The sequence below is a fragment of the Callithrix jacchus genome, chromosome 8 (genome assembly GCF_049354715.1).
Source record: "Callithrix jacchus isolate 240 chromosome 8, calJac240_pri, whole genome shotgun sequence".
NCBI lineage: Eukaryota > Metazoa > Chordata > Mammalia > Primates > Cebidae > Callithrix > Callithrix jacchus.
In genome coordinates, this window is record NC_133509.1 from 30,536,660 (window position 1) to 30,564,304 (window position 27,645).

Genomic DNA, 27,645 nt, shown 5'->3' on the forward strand with positions numbered 1-27,645 from the left:
AGAGCGAGACTCCGGCTCAAGGAAAAAAAAAAAAAAATGAAAGAAAAGAAAATTTAGGTCACGTCAATCCCACAAAATAAAACTTCAAAATTTTAATCAATTAGAATTTCTAAGCTGATTTAAAAATACAAATTCTAAAACAATAACACTAATTTGACAATCATTTTATAAGAAACATTTCATCAATTTCCCAGAAGTTTTTGCCAATGATAATAACATTTTCTAATCTTTACCCATTTTTGTTAAAGAATTTGTTTTCTTTTTGAGTCGGTGTTTTACTCCTGTCACCCAGGCTGGAGTGCAGTGGCATGATCTAGACTCACTGAATGTCTGCCTCCCGGGTTCAAGCAATTCTCCTGCCTCAGTCTCCTGAGTAGCTGGGATTACAGGTACCTGCCACCATACCTAGATTTTTTTTCGTATTTTGTGTAGAGACAGGTTTTTGACATGTTGGGCAGGCTGGTCTCGAACTCCTGACCTCAGATGATCTGCCGGCCTTGGCCCCCCAAAGTGCTGGGAGTATAAGTGTAAGCTACTATGCCCATTCTGTTATAGAACAGGAAAATGTTAAGTGCTGTTGAACTCAAAATAAAATATACAGATGAATCTCCAAATGTAACATTTCATTTGGGAAGTAAGAATTACAATTTGGGGCACACACAGACTGGGGGGGTCTCCGGTATGCCTGAAGACTAAAGAAGAGGCTGCAGGTTTTATTAGAGAAATGTTACGTACTGTTTTGAAAGAAAGCTCATTGGCACTAGAGAAGCTTCTGGGAGCTGGCAGGCTCTGACTGGTGAGTGACAGAGGTATGTAAATTTAGTCTTAGAGTCATAGCAGGCCATTTCAGCAGCTGGGCTTGTAAGAAATTAAATTCTTGGAGCAGGTGCTATGTGCCCCAAGTGCTTCCCCACTCCCCCAACCTCTTGATTGACTTAGTTGAGTATGACAAGAATGATCTAATTTGTATAATCAACTTTCACAGTGCCATAATGAAATAAACAGGTGTCAGATAGATCAGCTGTTTTTTTAAGTGTGAAAGGTGTATTACTTTTTCATTTGCAGACTTTTTTTTTTTGAGACTGAGTCGTGCTCTGTCTCCCAGTCTGGAGTGCAGTGATGCAATCTCAGCTCACTGCAACCTCTGCCTCCCAAGTTCAAGTGATTCTACTGCCTCAGCCTCCCAAGTAGTTGCAATTACAGGCATACACCACCATGCCCAGCTAATTTTTTTGTATTTTTAGTAGAGATGGGGTTTTGCCACATTGGCCAGGCTGGTCTTGAACTCCTGGCCTCAAGTGATCCACCTGCCTGGGCCTCCCAAAGTGCTGAGATTACAGATGTGAGCTACCATGTCCATCCACCTGCAGACTTTTTACTAAGCACCTACTACAGACAAGGCCTTAGCAACACAAAATTAATTTACAAATAATTTTGGAGATTATTTCAGAAGGTTCACCTTTTTGTTCTAATACCTATCTTTGGACATAAACCTTTTTAAATGCTCTAGTTCTGTGGTTTTTTTGTTTTCTGCTGTTTTTTGTTTTTTTTTCTTTAGATTTCGAATTTTCAATTTTCAGATTTGGGATGTTCAACCTGTATATCATTTTTGCCTGTTAATTACCTTCTTCAAGTTCTCCCTTCACTTTCCCTCCTCTTCTACACAACTTCCCCTTCACCTGTAATCCCAGGACTTTGGGAGGCCAAGGTAAGCAGATTACTTGAGGTCAGGAGTTTGAGACCAGCACAGTGAAACCCAGTCTCTACTAAAAATACAAAATTAGCCTAGTATGGTGGCAAAGGCCTGTAATACCAGCTACTTGGGAGGCTAAGGCAGGAGAATCACTTGAACCCAGGAGGTGGAGGTTGCAATGAGCTGACATTATGCCACTGCACTCCAGCCTGGGCAACAAGAGCAAAACTCTGTGTTAAAAATGAGTAAAAAATCAAAGCAGCCGGGTGTGGTGGCTCACGCCTATAATCCCAGCACTTTGGGAGGCTGAGGCGGGTGGATCACGAGGTCAAGATATTGAGACCATCCTAGTCAACATGGTGAAACCCCGCCTCTACTAAAAATACAAAAAATTAGCTGGGCATGGTGGCGCATGCCTATAATCCCAGCTACTCAGGAGGCTGAGGCAGGAGAATTGCTTGAACCCAGGAGGCGGAGGTTGCGGTGAGCCGAGATCATGCCATTGCACTCCAGCCTGGGCAACAAGAGCAAAACTCTGTCTCAAAAAAAATAAAATAAAATAAAAGCAATGGATTAGTGGTAAAAATGTCCCAATTAACTTAAACTGTATGATAGTGTTTCCCTATTCACTATTTGCTTTCTTTTCCTCAGAGACAGGTCCCACTCTTTTGCATAGGTTAGAGTGTAGTGGCACAATCATAGCTCACTACAGCCTCTAACTCCTGGGCTAAAGTGATCCTTCTGCCTCAGCATTCTGGGTATTTACTTTTTTTTTTTCTTTTTGACCAAAAAGTTATAAACAACCAAAGCAGGTAAAAAAAATAGAAAAATAAAAAAGACAAATCAAAAAACAAAATAAAATAAAGGACAAAAGGAACTATATATAATACATGTAGAGGAAAAAACATTAACAATAAAAAACTAAGATCACAGAAATAGACCATAACCTTTCCTTAATACATTATGAAAGTTAAATCTTTAAGAGGAATATGCTACATGCTTTGTTCCCAGTAAACTTTACCACAGTATAGTTAGATATGATTGTGGCACATTCTTTTCAGGGTCTTATGTATTATTTGGAAACACAACTAATGCAGCTTCTCATTTTGAAGAAAACCCATGATAAATTTGACATCAACAAGTCACATAAGCTGTAAGCTCCCATTTCACAGTGTAATCGATTAGTACTATCTAAAGCAAGTAATTCCAAAGGTGTACATAAGAGCAATGTTAATTCAAGGACATCCATAGGCTCTCTCAGATGTCTTAGCATTCGGTCATCCGAGGGAATCTGGATAAAATAAATTTTTGCAAAGATAATGCATCCAGAAAAGACGCCACCAAATGATCTGTTTAGGACATACCCAATTGCAGCAGGGGTCAAGCGAGTGTGCAACTGAGGGGTGGTAGAAGTAGTGGTGGTTGTTAGGGAGCCATCAGTTCCAGTCTTCTCCCAGTCAAAAGGGTCACTCTCAATTACTCCAAAAGTCTTGATGCTATTGTCAAACACGGATGTAAGAAGCTAAACCACAAAGAAAAAAGCTAGAGTAAGTGAACAGTAAACACAGTCACTTTATTCTGTAAGAGAAAGCCCACCAGACGCACAAAATGATTTTGTAATGTGATTTTCTTTAAAAACTGATGGTTCAAACAGAGAAATCTAAATAAGAAGTATAAGTGGGTGATGATATGAATTAATGTTGATTTTTCTCAGTTGTGTAGAATGTTTCTGTTTTTGAGAGATGCATAATGGAGCCTCATATCTATAACCTACTCTCAGATGGTTTGTTGGATGGTTTGTTTAAAGGATGTGCATCATGTATAAGTGTATATATTAGTGTGCATTCAGTTGAACCATCCATTTTATCATTTATTTGTCAAAACAAAACAAGGACATTTTTATATGTTTTAACCTAAGAAAGTAGCCAGCATTAACAGTCTAGGTAAGGGGAATATAGAAGTTAACTGTGCTTTTCTCCATTTTTTTTACAAGATTAAAAAATTCTTAAAACATGCATGTGCATGTTTGTGTGTCTCCATAAACAAATTATCAAAAAGTTTCTCTATTAGTTTGATTCATAAATTCTGTATAATTTCATTTTTGTCTTTAAATTCCTAAAGTTTGATGTGATCTTGAGAAGTATCTCCTAAGAGACCTTTATTGTTTCTGTCAGTAGGCACCATTTCCAATTCTATGATTATAGCTTCATTCTTTCATCCTTTCTGTAACTCTTTTAATATCCTATCCTCTGAGATTCATCTTGTACATTTCCTGCGCCATACCTGAAATCAGCACTTCACTGGAGGATTTTGCACAGGTCTGTTTTAGGCCTTAAAAAGATTACTTTACCAGCCTGGCCAACATGGTGAAACCCTGTCTCCACTAAAAATACAAAAATTAGCCTGGTGTAGTGGCACATGCCTATAATCCCAGCTACTAAAGGGGGCTAAGGCATGAGAATCACTTGACCCCAAGAGGCTGTAGTGAGCTGAGATCATGCCACTGTTCTCCAGCCTGGATGACAGAGTGAGATCCTTTCTCCAGAAAAAAAGAAAAAAAAAAGGTTACTTCGGTTATTTAGTGGTTAATAGATGCCATAATCAAGTATGGGAATGAGGGTACTTGGAACAAATGACCAGTTAAGAAACTACTGTCAGCTGAACCAACATAGTAACAGTAAAGGTGATAAGAATTGGACATACTTTGGAGGTATAGCCAGCAGACTTTGCTGAGAGAACAGCAAAGTCTGTGAAAGTAAAGAAAGAATGAAAGGTACCTTAGATTTCTGTCCTGAGCCACTGGGTCAATGCAGTAAAATAGAAAGCAGTGAGTTTAGGGAGGAATACAAAATGCAGATATAAACTTGGGTGTCATCAGCATAGAGATATCAAGAGATACTGGCCACGCACAATGGCTCATGCCTGTAATCCCAACACTTTGGGAGGCTGAGGCGGGCAGCTCACTTGAGGTCAGGGGTTCAAGACCAGCCTGGCCAATATGGTGAAACCCTATCTCTACAAAAAATACAAAAATTAGCAAGGCATGGTGGCAGGTGCCTGTAGTCCTAGCTACACAGGAGGCTGAGGCACAAGAATTGCTTGAGCCTGGCAGAGATTGCAGTGAGCCGAGATCGTGCCATTGAACTCCAGTCTAGGTGACAGAGTGAGACTACGGTCTCAAAAAAAAAAAAAAAAAGAGAGAGAGAGAGAGAGAGAGATGCTATTTAAAGTCATTGAACCAGCTGGTATTATTGAAAGAGAACAGAGAACAAAAACATCCAAGGGCTATGGCCTAGAGTACTCTGGTATTTAGGTGAAAGAAGAAAGGGACTCAGAAAAGGAAACAAAAAAGGAGTGACCAGTGAGGCAGGAAAACCAAGAGTATGGTAATCTAGACTAAAAGAAGAAACCATTTCAATAAGGAGGATGATCAAATGTTATCAGTTATACATGTATAGTTATTTCTGGTTAATTAATTTCTCTCTCTTTCAAAGCAGATTATATTAGCTCCAAGATGCTGATATTTGTCTGATCTCATCATTGAGTCTCCAAGGTCTCATATATTACCTTATTAATAATATTTACTCTAAAAACATTCCAAGAATACATCTTTATTTGTAATAATATTTACTGACTCACATGACTTGATCTTCCATTTAAGTCTCAAAAGGAAGAATTATCAATATAGAAAAAGAAATGAAAAAGATAAAGGGAACTGGAAAAGGCATGGTTATAAAATCTAAGAAATTTTATTTGGGACCTATTTTTGTTTCTGTAAGTTACCTATGTTACAGCTTAGAATTCTCCAAATGTCAGAGGTAGAGGGCTGTAGAAAACACAAAGGAGGAAACAAAGATGGACTGGAATCTAGAATACGGGAATTGAAGTGCCAGACCTTTGACCCTCTCTCCTAACTCTGAAATCAAGGTTTTCATAGGTTCTCATAGAGTGAGATGCATGCTTCCTGAAAGGTGGAATCCCTATTGAGGAGGCAGCACCTGCCTTGCTATGTGAGCACTTAGACAGCCACTGCTAAATTCTCTGTCTGTTCTGTGCTGCAACAGGAATGATCCTAAATGGTTTTTATGTCAGATGTCCTTTTAACACGGAACTATTTTCTTACATTTATCAGAGTATTGTATGTCTTAGAAAATGTACTGGACCTCAAATTAGAAACATTTTGTTACTATGATGGTAATATTAGACACCAGCAACAGGAGGCAGAAAGACAGAGGTCACAGAACAAAAGAAACAGGAAAGCTAAAAGCACTGAGGCACTTAAAGGCACCCTAGTGGGAACAAATGGTCAGACTGGTAAGAGCTCTGCAGATATTTTGGAGAAAAACATTTCTAATCTAACAAAATAATTTTCTAATTCGGGAGCAGGGTAGCGCTAAATCCTAACCTTCATCAGACAGGAATAGTAGAAACAGGACAAGTCAAGGACTCACTTTTTTTGGTAACTGAATACATTACATCACATTTGGCTATGATAAATAATAAAACCAGAAAACTCTAATTCAGTTAGTCAAATAGACTTTAGAATAATAAAAATTACCTTGTAATTCATTTGAATAGTATACGTAGTGTGTGTGTGTGTGTGTGTGTGTGTGTGTGTGTTAAATTTAAATAGTCCTCACTCTTTTTTATTTTTTATTATTTTTATTTTTTTCTTGAAATGGAGTCTCACTTTCTTGCCCAGTCTGGAGTGCAATGGCGTAACCTCAGATCACTGCAACCTTTGCCTCCCAGGTTCAAGTGATTCTCCTGCCTCAGCCTCCTGAGTAGCAGGGACTACAGGCATGTGCCACCACACCCAGCTAATTTTTGTATCTTTAGTACAGGCAGGTTTCACCATGTTGGCCAAGCTTTGTCTAGAACTCCTGACCTCAGGTGATCCGCCTGCCTCAGCCTCCCAAAGTGCTGGGATTATAGGTGTGAGACATCGTGCCTGGCCTGTCATTCTTTTTTATACCCCAATATTATTGGGGAAGAAAGCACTTTTCCATCAGAACAGGACTAGCTGTAGCAGTAATTCTCAAACTGGAAAGGGAGAAGGGAAAAATCCAAAAAAAAAATCTTCCAAATGATTCCAACACTTCCCTCTCAAAGGAATGTCCCATATCTCTCCACTGATCATCTCTGAAAATCTAGTATACATCTGACTCCTTCTTTTACTTAATAATATATTCTTAGAAAATACAAATTCATCTATATTTAGAGTCTAAGTTTCTCAAACTAGAGTCACATGTACCCCCAGGGGATGCAGCTATATGCCAGAGAGAATTTAAAGTCACTTGACAAATGTGGCACAGCTTCCTGGAGTATTTTACACAGAGGTATGACATTTATTATAATATTTTATAATACAGTGAGCACAAAGAGGTTAGAAAGCAAAAGGTATATGAACCTTTATGATAAATCAGGAGAATGCAAAGAAATTTTGGCCTTGTGGTTGACACTGTAAGACTATTCTCAGACTTCTTGAGAAATATGCTTATACTTTGCTGCCAGAGGAGTAACTGATGAAATACTGTGAGAAACACCAGAAGCACTTTCTTTGGGAAAGTGAATCTTCTGTAAATGGATGTAGGGAAGGGGGGCAGTTAAGGGAGGGGGAAGCCGTGTGAAAGAGGAGGGAGAACTTGAAGAAGGTAATGAACAGGCAAAAATGCTATACAGGTTGAGCATTCCAAATCTGAAAATCGAAAATCTGAAATACTCCAAAACACTATTTTGAGTGCTGACATGATGCTCAAATGAAATGCTCACTTTGGATTTCGGTTGCTTGACCAACATAATGCAAAATATTACAAAATCCTAAAAAGTCTGTAGTCCAAAACACCTTAAATAAGGGATATTGAACCTGTATTACATTTGTTTGTCTGTTTTTGATACAGAGTTTCACTTTGTTGCCCACGCTGGAGTGCAGTGGCACGATTTTTGCTTGCCGCAACCTCTGCCTCCTGGGTTCAAGTGATTCTCCTGCCTCACTTCCCGAGTAGGTGGGACTACAGACGCGCGCCACCACACCCAGCTAACTTTTTTTGTATTTTTACAAAATAGTAGAGAGCCAAGGTTTCGCCATGTTGGGCTGGTCTTGAATTCCTGATCTCAAGTAATCCACCCATCTCAGCCTCCAAAAGTGCTGGGATTATAGGCGTGAGCCAATGCACCTGGCCCTGCATTGTTTTTTTATTTGGCCACTGTGTGGATTATTTGTGTTAATCCCTCTTCTACTTCCATTTATGAATGAGCAGCAATCCATTTTTCTTAAACTAAAACTGGATGGGATATCCGATACAATGACTTTTCAAAAGCAAATTATTCAAGATACAAAGTAACAAAAGTCAATTACAGCCTGGGCAACATGGTAAAATCTTGTCTCTACCAAAAATATAAAAAATTAGCCAGGTGTGGTGGTGTACACTTCTGGTCTTAGCTACCTGGAAGGCTGAGGTGGAAGACTGCTTGAGCCCGGAGGCAGAGTTTGCAGGGAGCCAAGACTGCACCACTGCATTCCAGCCTGGATTACAGAGTAAGACACTGTCTCAAAATAAATAAATAAATAAATAATAAAAGTCAATTACTATGTCAGGATAATGAGATTGAGTAATCTGGATTTTCTATTTCTCTATAATTCTAAAACTTTTATAATGACCACATATTTTAAGAACTAGAAAAAATTAACAAAACTATGTTACTCTAAATCAACTATATACCTACATGCAGCCTACAAAGATGCTTGGTGCCAGCTCCTGCTACCTGAAATACCTTATTCTTTATGGCAATCAGTTATCTGACATACACACAATGGCTCAGGGAAGCACTCCTTTAATCCTTACCACAAAATGCAATCAATAGCTGTATCATATTTACCTCCATATGAAATCCCAGTTTGCCCTTTCAAAGAGAATGTATTCCAAGTCCAGCTTTTGCAAAACCAAGAATTATTTGTAAGCTGATATTAAGAACTCACTGAGAATCCTGATTCCTGAATTCTCAGTTAATAAATGATAAATTAGTGGATCAATAAAGCTCTTAAGCAGGAGAGCACAATGGCAATGTTGGCTTGGCTGATTCAAAGGCAGATTATTTACTGCAAAACAAACTGCCTCACTTCCGTGAAAGGGAGACGCAATAGAGGTAAAGAAATGCTCACATTCTTTACTTTTCTGCTCTTCCTGGGGATTTTAGCAACATTGGCAAAGAAAAAAATTTAATTGCACTCATCCTCTAGCAAACTAAACCAGCAAAAAATAAAGACCAAATAAAGAGAATGGGTTGAAGAAGCTGCACCCTTTACGTGTTTTCACCATTAAGTCGGGTGTCATATAACAATGGGGATACATTCTGGGAAATGTGTCGTTAGGCATTTCGTTGTGCAAACATCATAGAGTGTACTGTGGTAGTTAATACTGAGTGCTGAGTTGAATGGATTGAAGGATACAAAGTATTGACCCTGGGTATGTCTGTGAGGGTGTTGCCAAAGGAGATTAACATTTGAGTCAGTGGGCTGGGGAGGATAGACCCACCCTTAATCTGGTGGGCACCATCTAATCAGCTGCCAGTGAATAAAGCAGGCAGAAAAACGTGAAAAGGTGAGATTGGCCTAAGCCTCCCAGCCTACATCTTTCTCCTATACTGGATGCTTCCTGCCCTTGAACATCAGACTCCAAGTTCTTCAGTTTTGGAACTTGGACTGGCTCTCCCTGCTCCTCGGCCTGCAGATGGCCTATTGTAGGACCTTGTGATTGTGTGAGTTAATAGTTAATAAACTCCCCTTTATATATATATAGATATATCTGTATCTATTCCATTAGTTCTGTCCCTCTAGAGAACCCTGACTAATACATGTACTCACACAAAGCTAGATGGTATAGCCTATTACACACCTAGCTATATGGTACAGCCTTTTGCTACTAGGCTACCTACCTGTGCAGCATGTTATTGTACTGAATATTGGAGGCAACTGTTTCACAATGGTATTTGTGTATCTAAACATATTTAAATATAGAAAAGTATAGTAAAAATACAGTATTATAAGCTTATGAGACCACTGTTGTATATGCAGTCCATCATTAACATTATGTGGGAACATGACTATATATCAAGATAGTGGAGATTCAGAAGTGCCCCCTGTGGTTGGCTGCCCCAGGACCTGAGGCAGGGTAAGGCAGGATGGTCACTCACTCAGCAGAAAGTGCTGGCTGATATCAGTCTTCCCTTTCATGGGCTCAGTCAGTCCAAATGGTAAACTGCCTGGAAATATAGTACACTAAGGCTTTTCAGTACCTCTTTGCAAGGCCAATAAAAAAAGGAAACAGCGTTTTCTTATTGCGGTGACAGGACAAAGCAGCAAAAAGGAAATAGAAGAAGTTCTATGAACATAGAAGGTAACACTGAGTTAAGAAAGATGAGATGATTATAGGCTGGGCACGGTGGCTCACACCTCCCAAAGTTAATTCCAGCACTTTGGGAGGCCAAGGCCGGTGGATCACCTGAGGTCAGGAGTTCAAGACCAGCCTGGCCAACATGGTAAAACCCCATGTCTTTTAAAAATATAAAAATTAGCCAGATGTGATGGTGCATGCCTGTGGTCCTAACTATGTGGGAGGCTGAGACAGAGGATTGCCTTAACCCGGGAGGTGGAGGTTGCAGTGAGCTGAGATTGCACCACTGCAATCCAGGAGTGAAAAAAAAAAAGAAGAGAGATTATAAGCAAATACAGCATCACTGAGGTACATGTAAAACCACTTATTACATATACATAATCCTTTAAAATTTACAAATTTCTCTCATAATTATCTCATTAAAAATCTTATCAACAGCCAGGTGCAGTGGCTCATGCCTGTAATCCCAGCACTTTGGGAGGCCAAGGTGAGCGAATCACCTGAGGTCAGGAGTTCAATACCAGCCTGACCAACATGATGAAACCCCATCTCTACTAAAAATAAAAATTTAGCTGGATGTGGTAGCACATGCCTGTAATCCCAGCTACTTGGGAGGCTGAGGCAGGTGAATTGTTTGAATCCAGGAGGCAGAAGTTGCAATGAGCCAAGATCGCGCCACTGCACTCCACCCTGGGCAACAAGAGTAAAACTCTGTCTCAAAAAAAAAAAAAAATTAATAATGGTGTGAAGTCTGTAATTCCACCATTTCACAAACTACAAAACTGAGATCTAGAAAGGTTATCCAAATGGTGTGTGGCAAAGCACTAATTCAAACAGGTCTTTTAAGTGCAGTGCTTTTCTACTATAGAAGAGTTACTGGCTAGTCAGCAGGCAAGGTAAAAACAGCATATAATTGAAATCATCCTTGAAAGCTCCTTAAAATGCCCATAAAATACAGAATACTACCATTTCTCAGTAGGTGCAACAGAGCTAGTTCTTCCTCCACCTCTAGAATAAATGTCTTTTCCTCAGATCAATGTGGGTAAAGTAAGCTGGTTGCAAACAGCAACCACATCTGTACCAAAAAAGCACTCTGCTTTCAACAATTGGACTCAACTTGGTGCAGCCTGATTTGGGGTCACTGGACTGCTGTCAATGAGAGACTGAGAACAGTAGATGCATGAGGGCACGAATTATTATCTAACCGTAAGGCATGAGTAATTAAGCCAAAGGGCAGGCAGAAATGCAGATGTTAAAATTTTTCTAGCTCCTGAACACACAGCTGAGTTTAAGTGAGTCACATAAACATAGTATGACTCTATTGTATTCTATAGTTACATCAAATATCAACTCTTTGTTTCAGACATACATTGACTGTCTACTTTCCTGGGTGCTAGGAATAAAAATGTTAATAAAACATAGTCCTATCTTTGGGTGGTTTACATACAACAGAAGCAATAATAAAGCAGATTTATTTAAATTTGTCACTTTTATTAAATGCTTATCATTGTGCTATGTTCTTGAGAAAACAGAGATAAATGTGCAAGGCCCTGGCTCTCAAGGAACTTATATAATAAAGAGACAAAACAAAGTACTGCTGCTCTAAGAGCTGAACAGAAATTACTCCAGTATGGAAGGAATCAGAGGAGACTGGAGAAACTGACATCTGATTTGGGCTTTAACTTTCACAAGACAAGCGGTGTTATGAAACAGAGGCATATTTTAGGCAGGGAACATTGGGAGAAGAGCTGGTAGTCTCATCTGACTACGTTGAGCAGTCTAATTTAACTAGATCACATAAGTACAATGGAGAATGAAAGGAGATAAGGCTAACAGGGCAGAGGCAAGGATTCACTCATTTCCCTCCATCTCTACTACTTCTCTCGAGTCAGGCCCATCATCTCTTACCTCCTTGCCACAAGGGAACACTGTATCTCCTAGTCCCCCCTGCAGTTAGAATTGGGAGAATGTGATTGAGTTCTGACTACTGGGCATTCACAGGCATAGTAGATCACTTCCAGGCATGGTCATAAAACCCCTAAGTCATCATCCACACTATTCCCTTTCCTGATAATAATAGCAAAAGGCCATGTATTAAAGACAGCAGTGTCAAAATATGGGCAGAGCCTGGATTTTCAAGTTATTCTTGAGAGTTGCCTAAAAGAGCTATACAACCTTATTATTTGATCAAAAATTAAACCTTTATGGTGTTAAAACACTGATTTTAGGCCAGGCATGGTGGCTCGTGCCTGTAATCCCAACACTTTAGAAGGCCAAGATGGGTAGGTCACTTGAAGCTATGAGTTTGAGACCAGCCTGGCCAACATGGTGAAATCCTCTACAAAAAATATAAAAATTAGCTGGGTGTGGTGGCACATTCCTGTGGTCCCAGCTACTTGGGAGGCTGAGGCAGAGAATCACTTGAACCCAGGAGGTGGATGCTGCAGTGAGCTGAGATCATGCCACTGCACTCTAGCCTGGGCAACAGAGCAAGACTCTATCTCAAAAAAAAAAATGTGGTGGGGCACTGGTTTAAAAAATATTATTTCTTTCCAAGGCACAGCTTAGATTATCTCAGCACCTTCCCAACTAGTCTCTGATTCTCCTTTGTTTCATCTGAATGCAAACAACTGCAAAAGTAATCCTCTTATGGCACAAATTGGATGACCATGCTCCTGTTTATAACACTTCCAAGGCTTTGTGTTGTACTTAGAATAAAAATCCAAACTCCTTAAAAAGGCCTACAAGGCCCTGCATAATCTGTTCTCTGACTCTTTCCAATCTCACCTCAACCTGTTCTGTCTCCTTATTTACTATGTCTGACCATACTCGTCTTCTTTCAGTCCTTTCTCCCATTAAGGCCCATGCAGTTACTTGTTATTCTATCAGCTTGTAACATTCTACCTCTTATTTTTGCTCTTCACATGGCCAACACAATCCCATCTTTTGGGGGCTGGGTTACAATCAAGCTTCTTTAACCTGATCCCAGGATGGCTTTGAATGTGGTCCAACACAAATTTGTAAACTTTCTTAAAATATGAGTTTTGTTTGTTTGTTTGTTTGTTTTTTGTTTTTTGGCTCATCAGCAATCATTAGTGCTAAAGTATTTTATGTGTAGCACAAGACAATTCTTCCAATGTGGCCCAGGGAAAACAAAATATTGGATATCCCTGGGCCTTACATAGTAGCTTTAGAGAGACCTTCCTTGACCACACTATTTGATAGATTCCCCCTTGTTTTCAGCTCAACTCTTTCTTATTTGCCTCACAAGTAGCATCTATGCCCTCTGAAAATTTTAATTCAGATGTTATCAGAATCAGAGGATCCTACAATTGTTCTATGTCCCCAAAAGCAAGAGGCAAATTTACTGCATTTTGATGTAATCTACATTTAAATAGTCCCACTGGAAAGTGTATTAAGAAGATTAATGAAGCTTGCTCAGCTTTGCATTTCCTTCCTATCCTATTCTCTAATATCAGCAACGCTGTTGCAGTGCGTGAACTAGTTGATACACATTTTTCAGTTTCAGGCTCACCATCGGTGTGTATATTTATGGATTTCATAAGTCTTCTCAACTTGATAAGTGATGCCTAACATAATTTGAACACTCTAATAAGATATTTGTGTTCTTATCACAATCATGTGATCCTATTATTATTATTATTATTACCATCGAGATGGAGTCTCTCTGTCACTCAGGCTGGAGTACAGCGGCACAATTATGGCTCACTGCAGCCTTGATTCACTCAAGCAACTCTCCCATCTCAGCCTCCCAAGTAGCCAGGAATACAGGTGTGTGCCACCACACCTGGGTAATTTTTTTGTTTGTTGTTGTTGTTTTGTGTTTTTGTAGAGACTGGGTCTTACTAAGTTGCCCAGGCTGATCTCAAACTCCTGGCCTCAAGTGATACTCCTGCCTCAATCTCCCAAAGTGCTAAAATTACAAGCATAAACCACTGTGTTTGGCCCACTCTGTCCCTTATAGTTGTTACAATATTCAGAATCTGATAGAAACAATATTTATAGAAACATATCTGCTTTAATCTTGTTTATAATTGTGGTATCTTCAACTTTTACAGACAGAATACAGTATTTATGCACTTACAGAGTTGAGTTTTCTTGCATTCTCTGTGTAGGAGACTGTTGGTCCAAAGTAAGACTCAATTAAATTTACCTAAGATTTGTTGAAAATTTAGGTGCCAGGTGCCAGGCACAGTCCCAGTTATAATATGGGGTTAAAAAAAATAAGACATGGTTGTTTCTCCCAGATTTAAAAGTTAGTTAGGAAAACAGACTCATATATAAAAACTAAGTACAGATAAAGCTGATGTAATTTCCCAAAACAATATAATACTTCTCAAAAGCAAATTTCAGCCTTTATTGTGAGAGACACATTAAAAAAAATTACTGGTAGAAAACAAAATAGCTATTCTCTCTAGGTCCACACCTGATGTCAGAGTGAACAGTAGCAGATTACTGGATGAAATGTTGGCCATGTGCAATGTGTTAAAGCAATAATGTCCTACGGCAAGATATTCTAATTTTATTTTATGTTTTTGAGACAGAGTCTGGGACTACAGGCACGTGCTACCATGACCAGCTAATATTTGTATTTTTAGTAGAGACAGGGTTTCACCACGTTGGCCAGGATGGTCTCAATCTCTTGACCTCGTGATCAGCCTGCCTCAGCTTCCCAAAGGGCTGGGATTACAGTTGTAAGCCACCGCGCCCAGCTGAAGATATTCTAATTTTTAAAGATTTGTAAAATATACACAAAGTGAAAGTGGCTCTGTAAAAACTGGATCATTTAACACTTTAACAAAAAATTTACTTTGGACTTAGCTCAGAATAGACAAAGTTGGAAACGTATCACTGCTATTTGACCTCTGATGTAGCTAGGGAAGCAGTCATAGTAAATATAGATATGCTTTTTGCTTATTGCTGGAGGAGGTTTATTGTTGTTTTTGACTTTACTGGTTGTCCCATGGAAATCTAAAATTTTGAAAGAAAAGATCAGGCAGGGTGGCTTCATGCCTGTTATCTCAGCACGTTGGGAGGCCAAGGCAGAAGGACTTCCTGGAAGCCAGGAGTTCCAGATCCACTTGGGCAACATAAGGAGACCTCATCTCTGCTAAAAATAAAAATAAAAATAAAGCCAGGCATGGTGCACACTTGTAGCCAAGCTATGCAGGAGGCTAAAGTGGGAAAATTATTTGAGTCTTGAAGGTTGAGGCTGCAGTGAGCCATGATTGCACCAACTGCACTCCAGCCTTGCTGACAGAGTAAGACCCTGTCTCAAAGTTTTTTTAAATAAAGAAAATGAATCTTTATAGAACAGTAAGTAAGATCAAATTCAGGAATGAATCTCAAACTGTAAAATTAATCACAGGGACAGCATTAGTTCACAAGAATATTCAGATTAAAAGTAGAGTAATTTTTCTCAAGATGACAACTAAGCAGAGAAACAAGAGGAAGAAGCTGCAAAGCTCAGACCTTTTTGAAACCTGACATCACATTGATACTAGTCATTAGAACACACCCATCACTTACATCAATATCTTTTTTCAATTATCCTTCTCCTGTCCACCTGCCCTCTGTTCCCACTCACTGCTTATGAAAGATCAGAGCAGGAAAGAGCTGGATTATTTACAGAATCTGTGAAACAAAGTAAATGTTATGCCTGTTTTCTTTCTTCCAAAAATGGAAAATTACCATACTTCGTTTTGTTATTAAGTGATAGAAAAGCCCCTAAGAGAATGATCAAATGAAAAACTTGAGAAAAATAACTTGTTAATTTAAAATAATTCATAGATCTAAGTTTCAAACTTTAGCTGGTAAATATGATAGTCTTCTTCAGATATAGGTTTAACTAAGAAGAGAATGTGATCCAAGTTTTTTACTGTCCTAAATCCTCCTAAGCAAATTTTGTCAATAAAAAATTATTAGCACTCAATATGGGAAAGTTAGAACATTTTTCACCTCCTTTTGAATCTGGTCTTACAGGTGTAATTTCATTGTTTTAAGTAATGTAAACTCTATACATTTCAGAAAATACATACAAAAGGTAAATGTAAACACATTCCAAAACAACTCACACACAGTGTATTTTCTCAATTTGTTAGACAGTCCCTATTGTTTACAATACAAATTGGCATATGCATGGAGAAGACAAGCTCACCCATTTCAGGTCTCTAAGGACTCTAAGTTTGTATATTACCTGTTTGTTTTATATCCTACTTATATCTTATATAAAAGCAGCAATTTCAGAAATAATTACAATATGCAAATACATTCACCGTGCTATAGATACTTCTTAGTCTTTTGACTGGATAACACTGACAACACTTTAAAATTTAACTTCCATTAACATGCAGTGAAGTCTATCTGTTGTCCTTTGTAAATAAGAATGATATACTAATACATATTATTATTAATCTATGTGTGGCTGCATTTATGTTTTCAGTGATAACAATTATTTTGTATTAAGTCCTGACCAAGTTCTCCCTGAGAGCAACAGAATCTTCTGAAATACTGCTGGCTGGGGTTATGGATGCAATTTGTAGTAAACCTAGTAGACCCTACTAAGGCGTCATTAACTGATGCTCTAAGGAAATGACTCAGTGACCACAGACAAAACGGAGCCAGTTTTCACTGACCACTGTCCCATAGCACATTAACATATGATATGCTGCCCTAAAGCCCCTGACAGATACATTACCTAGTTGGACATTTCCATCTGGTCAACAAATTAGCTATAGAATTTATATAATTTCAACTGTCAGCAGTTCTATACACCAAATGAATCACACAGGAATAGTTACAAGATGACCATCTGTTACAAGATGAACAAACCTAAAACTCTAATGAAGTGAAGTCCATCCAGAGGGATGAAACACATAATGAACACACTGATACTCTTATTATAAGTTAATTTCACCATGTTTCTCAGAATGTATTAAAACAGTCTTATTCTAAGGACCTCCCCCACTCACTTATAACACCTTCTAAGCTACAGTAAGTGAAAGCAGAGACTAAGAGAGAAAATCACTAACCCACAAAACTCACAAAGGTGTTACCTGGTAGTCTGGTTTTGTAAAATAATCCAAAGAGGAAATATGGTCTAGAAAGATGCTGAATTCTGGAGGGAGATGTTTCAACATGAGCCTGTGGTCATATCTCTCCTTAATAGAGCCTACTTGCTCCTGGGAAGTAAAGAGAAAAAGAACCCCAGTCAATTTCTCCTGGCAGTTAGGCATTAAGAGCTCCCCAGTAACAGTCTCAAGTGTATGTACTAGGGAATGAGATAGTGGGTAATTAAGCATAAAGCAAGAACTGAGCTCTTACTAACGACTTAATGTACAGTGTTTTAAAGGAGAAGAAAACTATAATGCAGAATAAAACAAGTAGCACAGAGTTCTGCATCAGTGTATTCATAGTCCCCAAAAGAAATAATTTATTTATTTAGTTTTTCAGACAGGGTCTCATTCTGTTGCCCAGGCTGAAGTGCAGTGGCACGATCACAACTCACTGCAGCCTCCACCTTTGAGACTCAAGTGATCCGCCTGCCTCAGCTTCCCAAGTAGCTGGGACTAGAGGCACATGCCACCATATCCAGGTAATTTTTAAAAATCTTTTGTAAAGATGGGGGTCTTGCTATGTTATCCAGCCTGGACTCAAATTTTTGGACTCAATTGATCCTCTTGCCTCAGCCTCCCAAGGTGCTGGGATTATAGATGTAAGCCATTGCACCCACCTCAAAATAATTTATCTTAAATCTGATCTGATCTATTTTTCTTTATCAACACATGTGTTTACAGCTTTCTAAATCAAACAATATAATGTGACAACCAAAAACTAAAAGCTTACTTGACTTATAAAAACAAAGGAGAGAACTAATGAAATTTAAAGTTAAGATGGAGGGCTTTAAATTAGTCAGAAGCAATTAGTATCCATTCTCTATGTACACAGAAAATGTCATAACATTAATTTGATCTCTAATGTCAGCTCGGAGATAAAAATATACATACTGGGATATAGCAAAAGTCCTTGTAGATTTTAAGTCTTATATATGAGTATATTTTCAACAAAATGTTTATTCAGGAGAAATTTTTATTTCTTCCAACAAAATTGACATCCCCATTCCCAAAATTACCTTGTCCTTTATTTTTCTCCAAGGCAGCTGACCAACCACAAATTCCACCAACATGTAGAATAAGGACCAAAGGTCATCATGTCTTCCCATTTCCTTCATAAAGAAAACAGAAGTCAGTCACATTACATTACTATCATTTGTGAGTACATTACATTGGTCAAGACCTAACCATTTTGCTTACCTTATTAGGTGAAAAATGTAAACTTATTTCTCAAAAAAATTATATGGTAAATATATCTATAAATTTACATAGCTACATAGCAATCTATTTGGCAGAATATATGAACTGAAAAACCTTTTGAAGTAAAGAACACCTCAAAACATAGAAATGCTAGCAATGACATAACAGTCCATTAGTTAATGTATTCATTTAGAAGAAAGAGAACTCTTAAAAGCTATTTTTTTAAAAGGTGGAAATAAGGGAAGCAAGATGATGCTGAAGTTTTGGCTGCTCTGGAGGAATCTGTCATGAGTTTATCAACCAGGAAGGGGACAGGAGTAAAGGCATTGTGCCTATATAGGACAGGAGTTGTAACCGAGATATACCCCACCTCCACCATAAAGCTAGGACCCTAAAAGGGTTACATCCTTGGTGTAGTATTTGGTATATACTGTAATAATTGTTTTCTGTAAAAGTTAACTGCTATCAAAGAAAAAAAAATGGGTTTTTAAAAAATTGCCCTGAGAGTCTGTTACCATAGGCCTGCCCCTCATTTAGAGTTGGGGGTTAAATATGTACTTGCGTGGCGTGAAAAACCAAGCCCAGAAATTAACTTGAAATTGGCTTCTGAGTAATCATGCCCTGCTGGAATGACAGAATTAAATTTATCCTCTCAGGATAAATACATCCCTAAATTCAGACCTCATAGAAGTACTATAGTAAAAGCCTCACCAAACATATGTTCATTATTCAAATTTATAAAACATGTTAATAAATTAATGTCAAAAGAAGCTACAAAGAGCAGAAAAAAGTATCCAAGGATTTCAGAAATAGAATTATAAGATACGAAGTAAGAATATTTAAAATGTTAAAAAAATGGAGTCAAAGTCAGTGAAAAATAACTATATTCAATAAAAATGAACCAAAACCCAACCAGATTTGAAAAATGACTAAAAAGAACATCTAGAAATAAAAAGCACAATCATAGAAATTAAAAGCTCATGAAACACTGCAGACAAAAATCAACTTGGAAAACAGATCTGAAGAAATTATCTAGAATGCAGCACAGAGACACAAATAATTAGAAAATCTGGTAAATAAGAAAATGAGAAATAAGAAAATCTAAGAAAGTCTAATACATCAATTTGGCCCTCTGGGAAAAAGGATATAAAGAGAAAGGGAAAAGGGGAATATAAGAATCTTCCAGAATCGAGGAAAGACATGAACATTTCAATTAGGAAATACATCAAATCCCAAACAGATAAATATTTAAAAATCCACACCTAGGCATATTTGAACATAGGACTCCAAAACAGAGAAGACACCAAAAGTATTAAAATAAAAAGGACAAATTGGCTAGGCACGGTGGCTCATGCCTGTAATCCCAGCATTTTGGGAAGCTGAGACAGGTGAATTGCTTTAGCTCAGGAGTTCAAGACTAGCCTGGGTAACATTGTAAAGCCCTATCTCTACAAAAAAAATACAAAAATTATCCAGGTGTGGTGGCGCATGCCCGTGGTCCCAGTTACTCAGGAGGCTGAGGTGGGAGGATTGCTTGAGCCAGGAGGTTGAGGCTGCAGTGAACTGAGATAATGCCAGTATACTCCAGCCTCGGCAACTGAGCAAGACTCTCTCAAAAAATAAAATAAAATTTTAGGCCGGGCGCGGTGGCTCACGCCTATAATCCCAGCACTTTGGGAGGCTGAGGCGGGCGGATCACAAGGTCAAGAGATCGAGACCATCCTCGCCATGATGAAACCCCGTTTTTACTAAAAATACAAAAATTAGCCGGGTGTGGTGGCTCGCGCCTGTAGTCCCAGCTACTCGGGAGGCTGAGGCGGAAGAATCGCTTGAACCCAGGAGGCGGAGGTAGCAGTAAGCCGAGATTGCACCACTGCACTCTAGCCTGGCAACAAAGCAAGACTCCATCTCAAAAAAAAAAAATTTTTTTTTTAAAGACAAATTAAATACAAAGTAACACAAATAAAGGAACAAAGATTTTCTCAACAGTGACCCAAGGAGCAGAAGAAAGCAATTTTTTCAAAGTACTGACGTAAATATTAATAAGATTAAAATATAAAACAGCAATAAGGCAGCATGACAGGGTTCAAGTGTTTTTAAAATTCTTTGTATTAAGAATTATTTATGTTAAAAGTTTAAGATTTAGCAAGGCATGGAGGCTCACACCTGTAATCCTTGCACTTTGCGGGGCTAGAAGACTCCTTGAGGCCAGGAGTTCAAGACTAGTCTGGGCAATGTAGCAAGCCTGTCAATACAGAAAATTAAAAAAATAGCCAGGTATGGTGGTATGCACCTGTGGTCCTAGCTACTCAGAAGGCTGAAGCAGGAAGATCACTTGAGCCCAGGAGTTCAAGGTAAGATCCTATAGTAAGCTAAGATCCTGCCTCTTTACTCCAGCCTGGGCAACAGAACAAGAACCTGCTCTCTAAAAAATAAAGTTTAAGAAGCCAGAAAAAGAGAAATGGAGTGTGTTATTTTTAGATATTATCAAATCAGGGTTGCAGAATATGGAAAAAAAGAAGCATGTTAGAATTATCTGGGAATCCTTTTAAGATTAGACAAGCAATGAGGTTCCAAGAGTTGCACTCCTGCATCACCTCATAACCTAACAATCACTGTGAACTATGTTGCTGTGTAAAAGCATTCTACCCATCAGGTGTGCTGGGAGCAGAAAAGAGGATTAAGAACCACTTCTATATACTATAAAATTCCTCCAAAAGGTTAGATGAGTAACAAATAACCAAGTTATAAAAGTAACTGTTAGAGCACTCTACACTGGAAAGGCTTTTAGAAGAAATCTCCGCTTTGTAAATTAAAACAATAAAAGCATATACTCTCTTTCTGTTCGCTATATTGAAAATGCTTATATAGCTATTATGATCTCTGAAAATACTTATGCTCATCTTAAAAATAATACATTTTCACAGATTCCAATGTTGACATAATTCTTTAATAAAATTATTTGAAAAACCTAGTATTTCTAAACTTTTATAAGACTCTATCAGGAAAAGAAGAAAACTTCTTTTCAAGGCAAAGAAAATAACCAGGTATCATAAAGGAAAGCAACACTGAATCAAACCAAATAGGTTTAAATGCTTGCCAGGGTGCTACACACTGAGAAAAACAACTTTACTATTTTCAATTTATAATCATGCCATAAGAAACCAGATTAATTGGAGCATACTATGTAAGACCACAGTATACTTACTCTTCCTATTATATATTGGTCAAGTTCTCATTAAAGCAATTTTGGCTTATCAGAACAGGAACAAGGAAAGAAAAGTATCAAGAAAAAATATTTTTACCCGGGCCGGGCACGGTGGCTCAAGCCTATAATCCCAGCACTTTGGGAGGCCAAGGCGGGTGGATCACGGGGTCAACAGATAGAGACCATCCTGGTCAACATGGTGAAACCCCGTCTCTACTAAAAATATACAAAAAATTAGCTGGGCATGGTGGCGTGTGCCTGTAATCCCAGCTACTCAGGAGGCTGAGGCAGGGGAATTGCCTGAACCCAGGAGGCGGAGGTTGCGGTGAGCCAAGATCGCGTCATTGCACCCCAGCCTGGGTAACAAGAGCGAAACTCCGTCTCAAAAAAAAAAAATACTTTTACCCTATTCTATCAAGGAATCACTTGTTAAATTTCTGAACTCCATGCAAACAGGTTAAAGGATTGATTATCCATAAAAATGCCCATTTTTTTCTGCTCATAATTAAAGTTCAGGATGAGGGAGAGAAAGTTGGCACAGAACAAAAGGACCAAAGTAAGGGGTGAGGGGAGAGATTTTTAAAATTTAACTGAAGAGGAAAAGGATAATTTATTAAAATGAAAACTGTAAAACTGTACTTGAACTCTTCATGAAAACAAAAGATTTGGTGGGAAGAGGGATATCAAAGATTAGATACATATTACAGATAAAACGTTGAGTCCCACATTTCATTAGGTATTGATAGTATTATATTCCCAAATAATTTCTGGAAATAGTACACAGATGTTCAATGTCATATATATATATTTTATTTTATTTTTTTAGAGGGAGTCTCGGTCTGTTACCCAGGCTGGAGTGCAGTGGCGTAATCTCAGCTCACCACAACTTCCACTTCCTGGGTTCAAGCGATTTTCCTGCCCCAGCCTCCTGAGCAGCTGGGACTATAGGCACGCGCCACCACGCCCAGCTAATTTTTGTATTTTTAGTAGAGGCAGGGTTTCACCATGTTGGTCAGGCTGGTCTTGAACTCCTGACCTCATGATCCGCCCACCTCAGCCTCCCAAAGTTCTAAATTAAATTTGTTAATACTTGTATCTCATTAAGGACACAGATTCCCCACAGAAATATACTCAGCTACTGTCTTTTCTGACAAATCTAATTTTATTTTCCAAGCAGCTGCATGTATCTGTTATCCACTATACACTTTACTGTACATTCATATTACCAACTCCTTTACCACCGATGCCACACAAGAATGAATTAGAACAAACATTCCAAGTAACTTTGTAGCTATTAAAGAGATCCTCAACTCTCAAGCACTTTCCACATCTTTTTACTTTATAAAGAAGTCAATCTGATTTAAGGTACTGGCATACTTATACATATATGACTCTAGTTCAGATACCTACCCTGTTCCGATGAGCGTTGACTGATGCATAACGAACTGTCCCTCGAAACCCTGCCACAGCTCGAGGCTACAACACAGCCATGCAAAGAATAATAAATGAGCTTCAAATAGTAATACATTCAGCACACTTGAACCGATGAAGTAAATGGAAGAAACATGTCCTTTATTGTCACAATAAAACACTATATAATTTCTAACTTTTAACTATGAAATTACTTTTAACTATGAAGAAACTAGAGAGAATATCTCTAAATCACACCTTAAAAAAAAACTGATAAATTTTAATTTTCAGCCTAGTTTTTTCCTACCTATATTTTAAAATACAGAGGCATTTATGACATCTATACAACTCTGTATATTAGAAAACATTAAATGCTTTCAAATACCCATAATCATGAAAAGCATCTTAGTATATACATTAATATTCAGGTTCTGTATTCAAATAAAACATATAGTTGGTAAGGAATCACTAAGCAAACTAAGATACCAAGCTCTTCATATCTTGGCTATTTCATTCGAACTCAATTTAAAGGTGGTGGCAACTTGTACCCTACCTTCATATATAATTCATGTATTAAAAATTCAAGTTATTGGGAAATTAGTACGTGCCACATACTAGAAATAACACCAACATGAAAATATATGATCCTTGTCCAATACGAGTCCTCGAAGAACTCAACTTAGAATAAAATCCAAGCTCTTTACTTAGCCTATGAGACTTTTCATAATCTGGCATTTGTCTTCTTCCACAGTGGATTTACCATGATTTCTTTTATGACTAATTTTTGTTTAGCTCAACACAGTGAACACTATTTTCTCTAGTTGGAATGCCAGCTCCTTGAATCCCTCCAGTGGCTGGCTCTTCTACTCCATTTTAAGGCTTCTGCTCAAATGTCATTTCCTCAAAAAAACTTTCCTTAATCACTGTAATCTAAAATACTACTCCCCCCATCTGTAGTTCCACTCTACTCTTTTACTCTGCTTTATTTCTTTCTTATAACACCTTTCTTTACTACACCTAAATCAATTTTATTTATATTCTTTTTTTCTTTTTTTGAGATGGGGTCTTGCTCCGTTGCCCAGGCTGGAGTGCAGTCATGCAATCTCAGCTCACTGCAACTCCACCTCCCGGGTTCAAGCTATTCTTCTGCCTCAGCCTCCTGAGTAGCTGGGATTACAAGCATGCATCACTACACCACTAATTTTTGTATTATTAGTAGAGACAGGACCATACTGTCCAGGCTGGTTTTGAACTCCTGGCCTCGTGATCCGCCCCCCTCAGCCTCCCAAAGTGCTGAGATTACAGGTGTAAGCCACTGTGCCCAGCCAATTTTATTTATATTCTTATTCTGTTTATTGCCCATTTGTTTAGACTTTTTTTTTTTTTTTTAGGAGATGAGGTCGCTCTGTGGCCCGGGCTGGAATGCAGTGGTATAATCATAGTTCACAGTAGCCTCAAGTTCCTGGGCTAAAGTGATCCTCCTGCCTCAGCCTCCCAAGTAGCTGGTACTACTGGAGTACGCCACCACATAGGGTTAATCTATTTTAATTTGTTTATTACCTGTCTTCTTTTAGTCCATGGAATTTAACCCCTTGTGGGCAAGGTCTTTGTCTTGTTCATTTTACAAACATAGATACAGGCTCTGAGAGGTATGTAACTTGTCTAAAGATACAAAAATCAGTAAATAATAAAACCAGACATCAACTAAGGTCTGTCGACATTGTCTCTGTTCTACTGCTCCACAAGAATCAAGTCTGTATCCTGATGATTCGTGGGTGGCACTGTAGCTCAATATGAAAACTGACAAACTTGAAAATGATCATAGCCAAACTTTCCATTAGTATAACTTTTATTTTTTTTTCTTAAGTAATTTCAAACTTTCCTCAATTAACATGTATTACTTTTGTAGTCAGAAAAGATGGCATTAAGTCTTATTTTTTAAAATCCTTACCAGAATCATTTAGTCATATGTTATTGCATAACATAAACAATCTATGTGTTCTTCCTCCATTGGCTCATTTGGGTGATCTGTGTTTAATCAAGTTAGCCATTTCACTTCTTCCTTTACTAAATACTTTTTCCCTTTACTTTTGTTTTATATTTAAGACAACTATTCTAAAATAGTCTCTATTTAATGGCAAGTCTCAATAATCAAAAGTTCCTGCAATCTTTAAAAACTCCCCGTTATTTTCATTGACAATTACAGTCAGTGGATGGATCTCAATATTTTCCTAAGACATCATGATTAACAGGAATACCTAATATTCTCAATTTGGTTGATGGAACTAAGCTTAGAGTTCTCTTTTTAGAAGACAATGTCTAAGAAAATATATGAAAGTCTACTCTGAATCTTTTTTGGTAAATGACATTTCAGAGGTTATACTTTTATTCATTAACTGACAAGAGCCTTCAGCTAACATAAATTTTTTTTGTGTTATGTAATTTTGCCCAATTATTTTCATTCTAGTAACTGTCAGAATGAAAATCTCCAGACTTATTATCACATTCTGCAACCTAGTCCACGGTTGATTGGGCATCTAGGCTTCTCCCTGATGGATTCTAGCCAAGACAAGCCCAAGAGACTCTTTCTACTTAAGAGTTTCCATGGCCTGGCTCTGACCTTACTTCTGCCACGGAAAGGCTGAAATAGAGGTAAAGAGAAATCCACTGTTTAGAGAAATCTTGACATAAGTAGTCAAATAAATAATATGTTTGCATATCTAATTCTAATAATAAAAAAAGGAAATAATATCAGATCAAGGAAATTCAATTACCTTATTAAATGTAGTAAAGACAACTCAAACCCAACAGAGGAAAAACTACCACATATGCAAATTATTCCAATTTAAAGCAGATAATGATGAATACCATTAGTGAAGCACAATGAGATATAAACACTCAGGAGTGGTAAGGATTAGTTCCATGTAGTAGGAGGGAAGAAGGACAAGTCTTAAGAATAGGCAGCACTTTACAGGGTCTTGAAACAAATAATCTCTTGAAACTTCCTCAATTGATGGCACTTTGGCAATATTTATCAAAATTGTAAATACATATATTCACTTTGTCCCACAATTTCACTTCTGGAAATTTATCTCACAGATATACTTGTATTTGTACAAAAATAGTGGATGTACAAAGTCATTCACTACCATCAGTGTTTGTGATAGCAAAAGATTAGTGCAACCTAAATATCTGCCAATAGGAGACATTGATTAAATAAACTATAGAATGCCCAAATAATGGAATACGCTTTGAAGCTGCCAAAAAAAAAAAAAAAAAAAAAGAGGGACCAGGCATAGTAGTTCATGCCTATAATTCCAGAACTTTGGGAGGCTAAGGCAGGAGGATCACTTGAGGTTAGGAGATCAAGACCAGCCTGGGCAACATAGTGAGACCCTATCTCTTAAAAAAAAAAAACAATTAGCTGGGCATGGTGGCACACATCTATAGCCCCAGCTACTTGGGAGGATGCAGTAGGAGGACCACTGAGCCATGGGTGTAGTGAGCTTCAATTGTGCCACTCCACTCCAGCTTGGGTGACAAAGCAAGATCCTATCTAAAAGAAAAAAATAAAGAGGAAGTTCTATACACCAACATGGAAAGATCATCTGGATACACTGTCAAGGGAAAAAAATAACAGTATAAAATGTATATCATGCTAGATTTTGAATCAAAAAGGGAAAAATAAGAATGTTCATTTGTATTTATTGTGTGTGAATAAAGAAATTCTGGAAGAACACATTAAGAAGCTAATAACAGTATAGCCACCTAAAGATGAATGTAGGGAGTAGGGGTAAGAATCAGAGACAGTACAAGAATTGAGTAAATTTGGAATAGGCAGAGGTGAAATGGAGATTTCACTGTTTACTTTTTAATTTCTTTTCAAGTCAGGTTTAATTTACTTAACTTTTAATTAGTGAGGTATAATTTACTTACTGTAAAATTCACACTTTACGTATACACTCTCAAAACTCTAAGTTTTGACTAAGATATAAAGTCATGTAACTACCACCACAATTAAGATATCAAATATTTCCATCACTCCAAGAAGTTTCCTTAATGCTCCTTTGAGTCAATCCCTCCCACCCCTAGTCTCTGACAACCAATGATTTCGGTCCCTGATCAGCACTTAGTATTGTATGGTTTTTGTTTTAACCATTCTAATTGATACGTAGTGGTATCTTGCCAGGGTTTTAATTTGCATTTCCCTAATAACTAATGACATTTACCATCTCTTAATATGCTTATTTGCCATTTGTATCTCTTCTTTGATAAAATGTCTATTCAAATCTTTAGCCCATTTTATTGTGTTGTTTTCTTTTTATTGAGTTGTATGAATTATTTACAGATCCTGGATATAAATGTTTTATTAGATGTGCATTCTGCAAATATTTTTCCTCATCTGTGTCTTGTCTTTTCATTTGCTTAACAGTGTCTTTCAAAGAGCAGAAGTGTTTAGTTTTGATTCATTTTTAATTGTTTAATTTTTGCATCACATGAATATATTATCTATTCAAAATTTATATTTAAAGTATTTTGAAAAAAAATAAAGTAAAAAGTGAGAGTATTTAACAATCTATGAGCATTTTAACAATCTATGAGCATATT

At 37.8% G+C, this 27,645-nt stretch overlaps 1 protein-coding gene across 6 annotated transcripts in view; it reads right to left on the reverse strand.

Annotated features, from left to right (window-relative positions):
* TTBK2 (tau tubulin kinase 2) overlaps positions 1-27,645 on the reverse strand; it is a 169,032-nt gene that overhangs the window by 32,726 nt on the left and 108,661 nt on the right. For 4 of the 6 annotated variants that reach the window (XM_054240542.2, XM_017976787.4, XM_054240544.2 and 1 more), the window contains 4 exons: positions 23,038-23,103; positions 18,239-18,331; positions 17,163-17,288; positions 3,058-3,215 (listed from right to left, as the gene is read on the reverse strand). In XM_054240542.2, the coding sequence (XP_054096517.2) occupies positions 3,058-3,215; positions 17,163-17,288; positions 18,239-18,331; positions 23,038-23,103 (443 nt within the window). The remainder of the gene's footprint in view (positions 1-3,057; positions 3,216-17,162; positions 17,289-18,238; positions 18,332-23,037; positions 23,104-27,645) is intronic. The other 2 variants (XM_078334051.1, XM_035262002.3) reach the window with 1 other exon arrangement.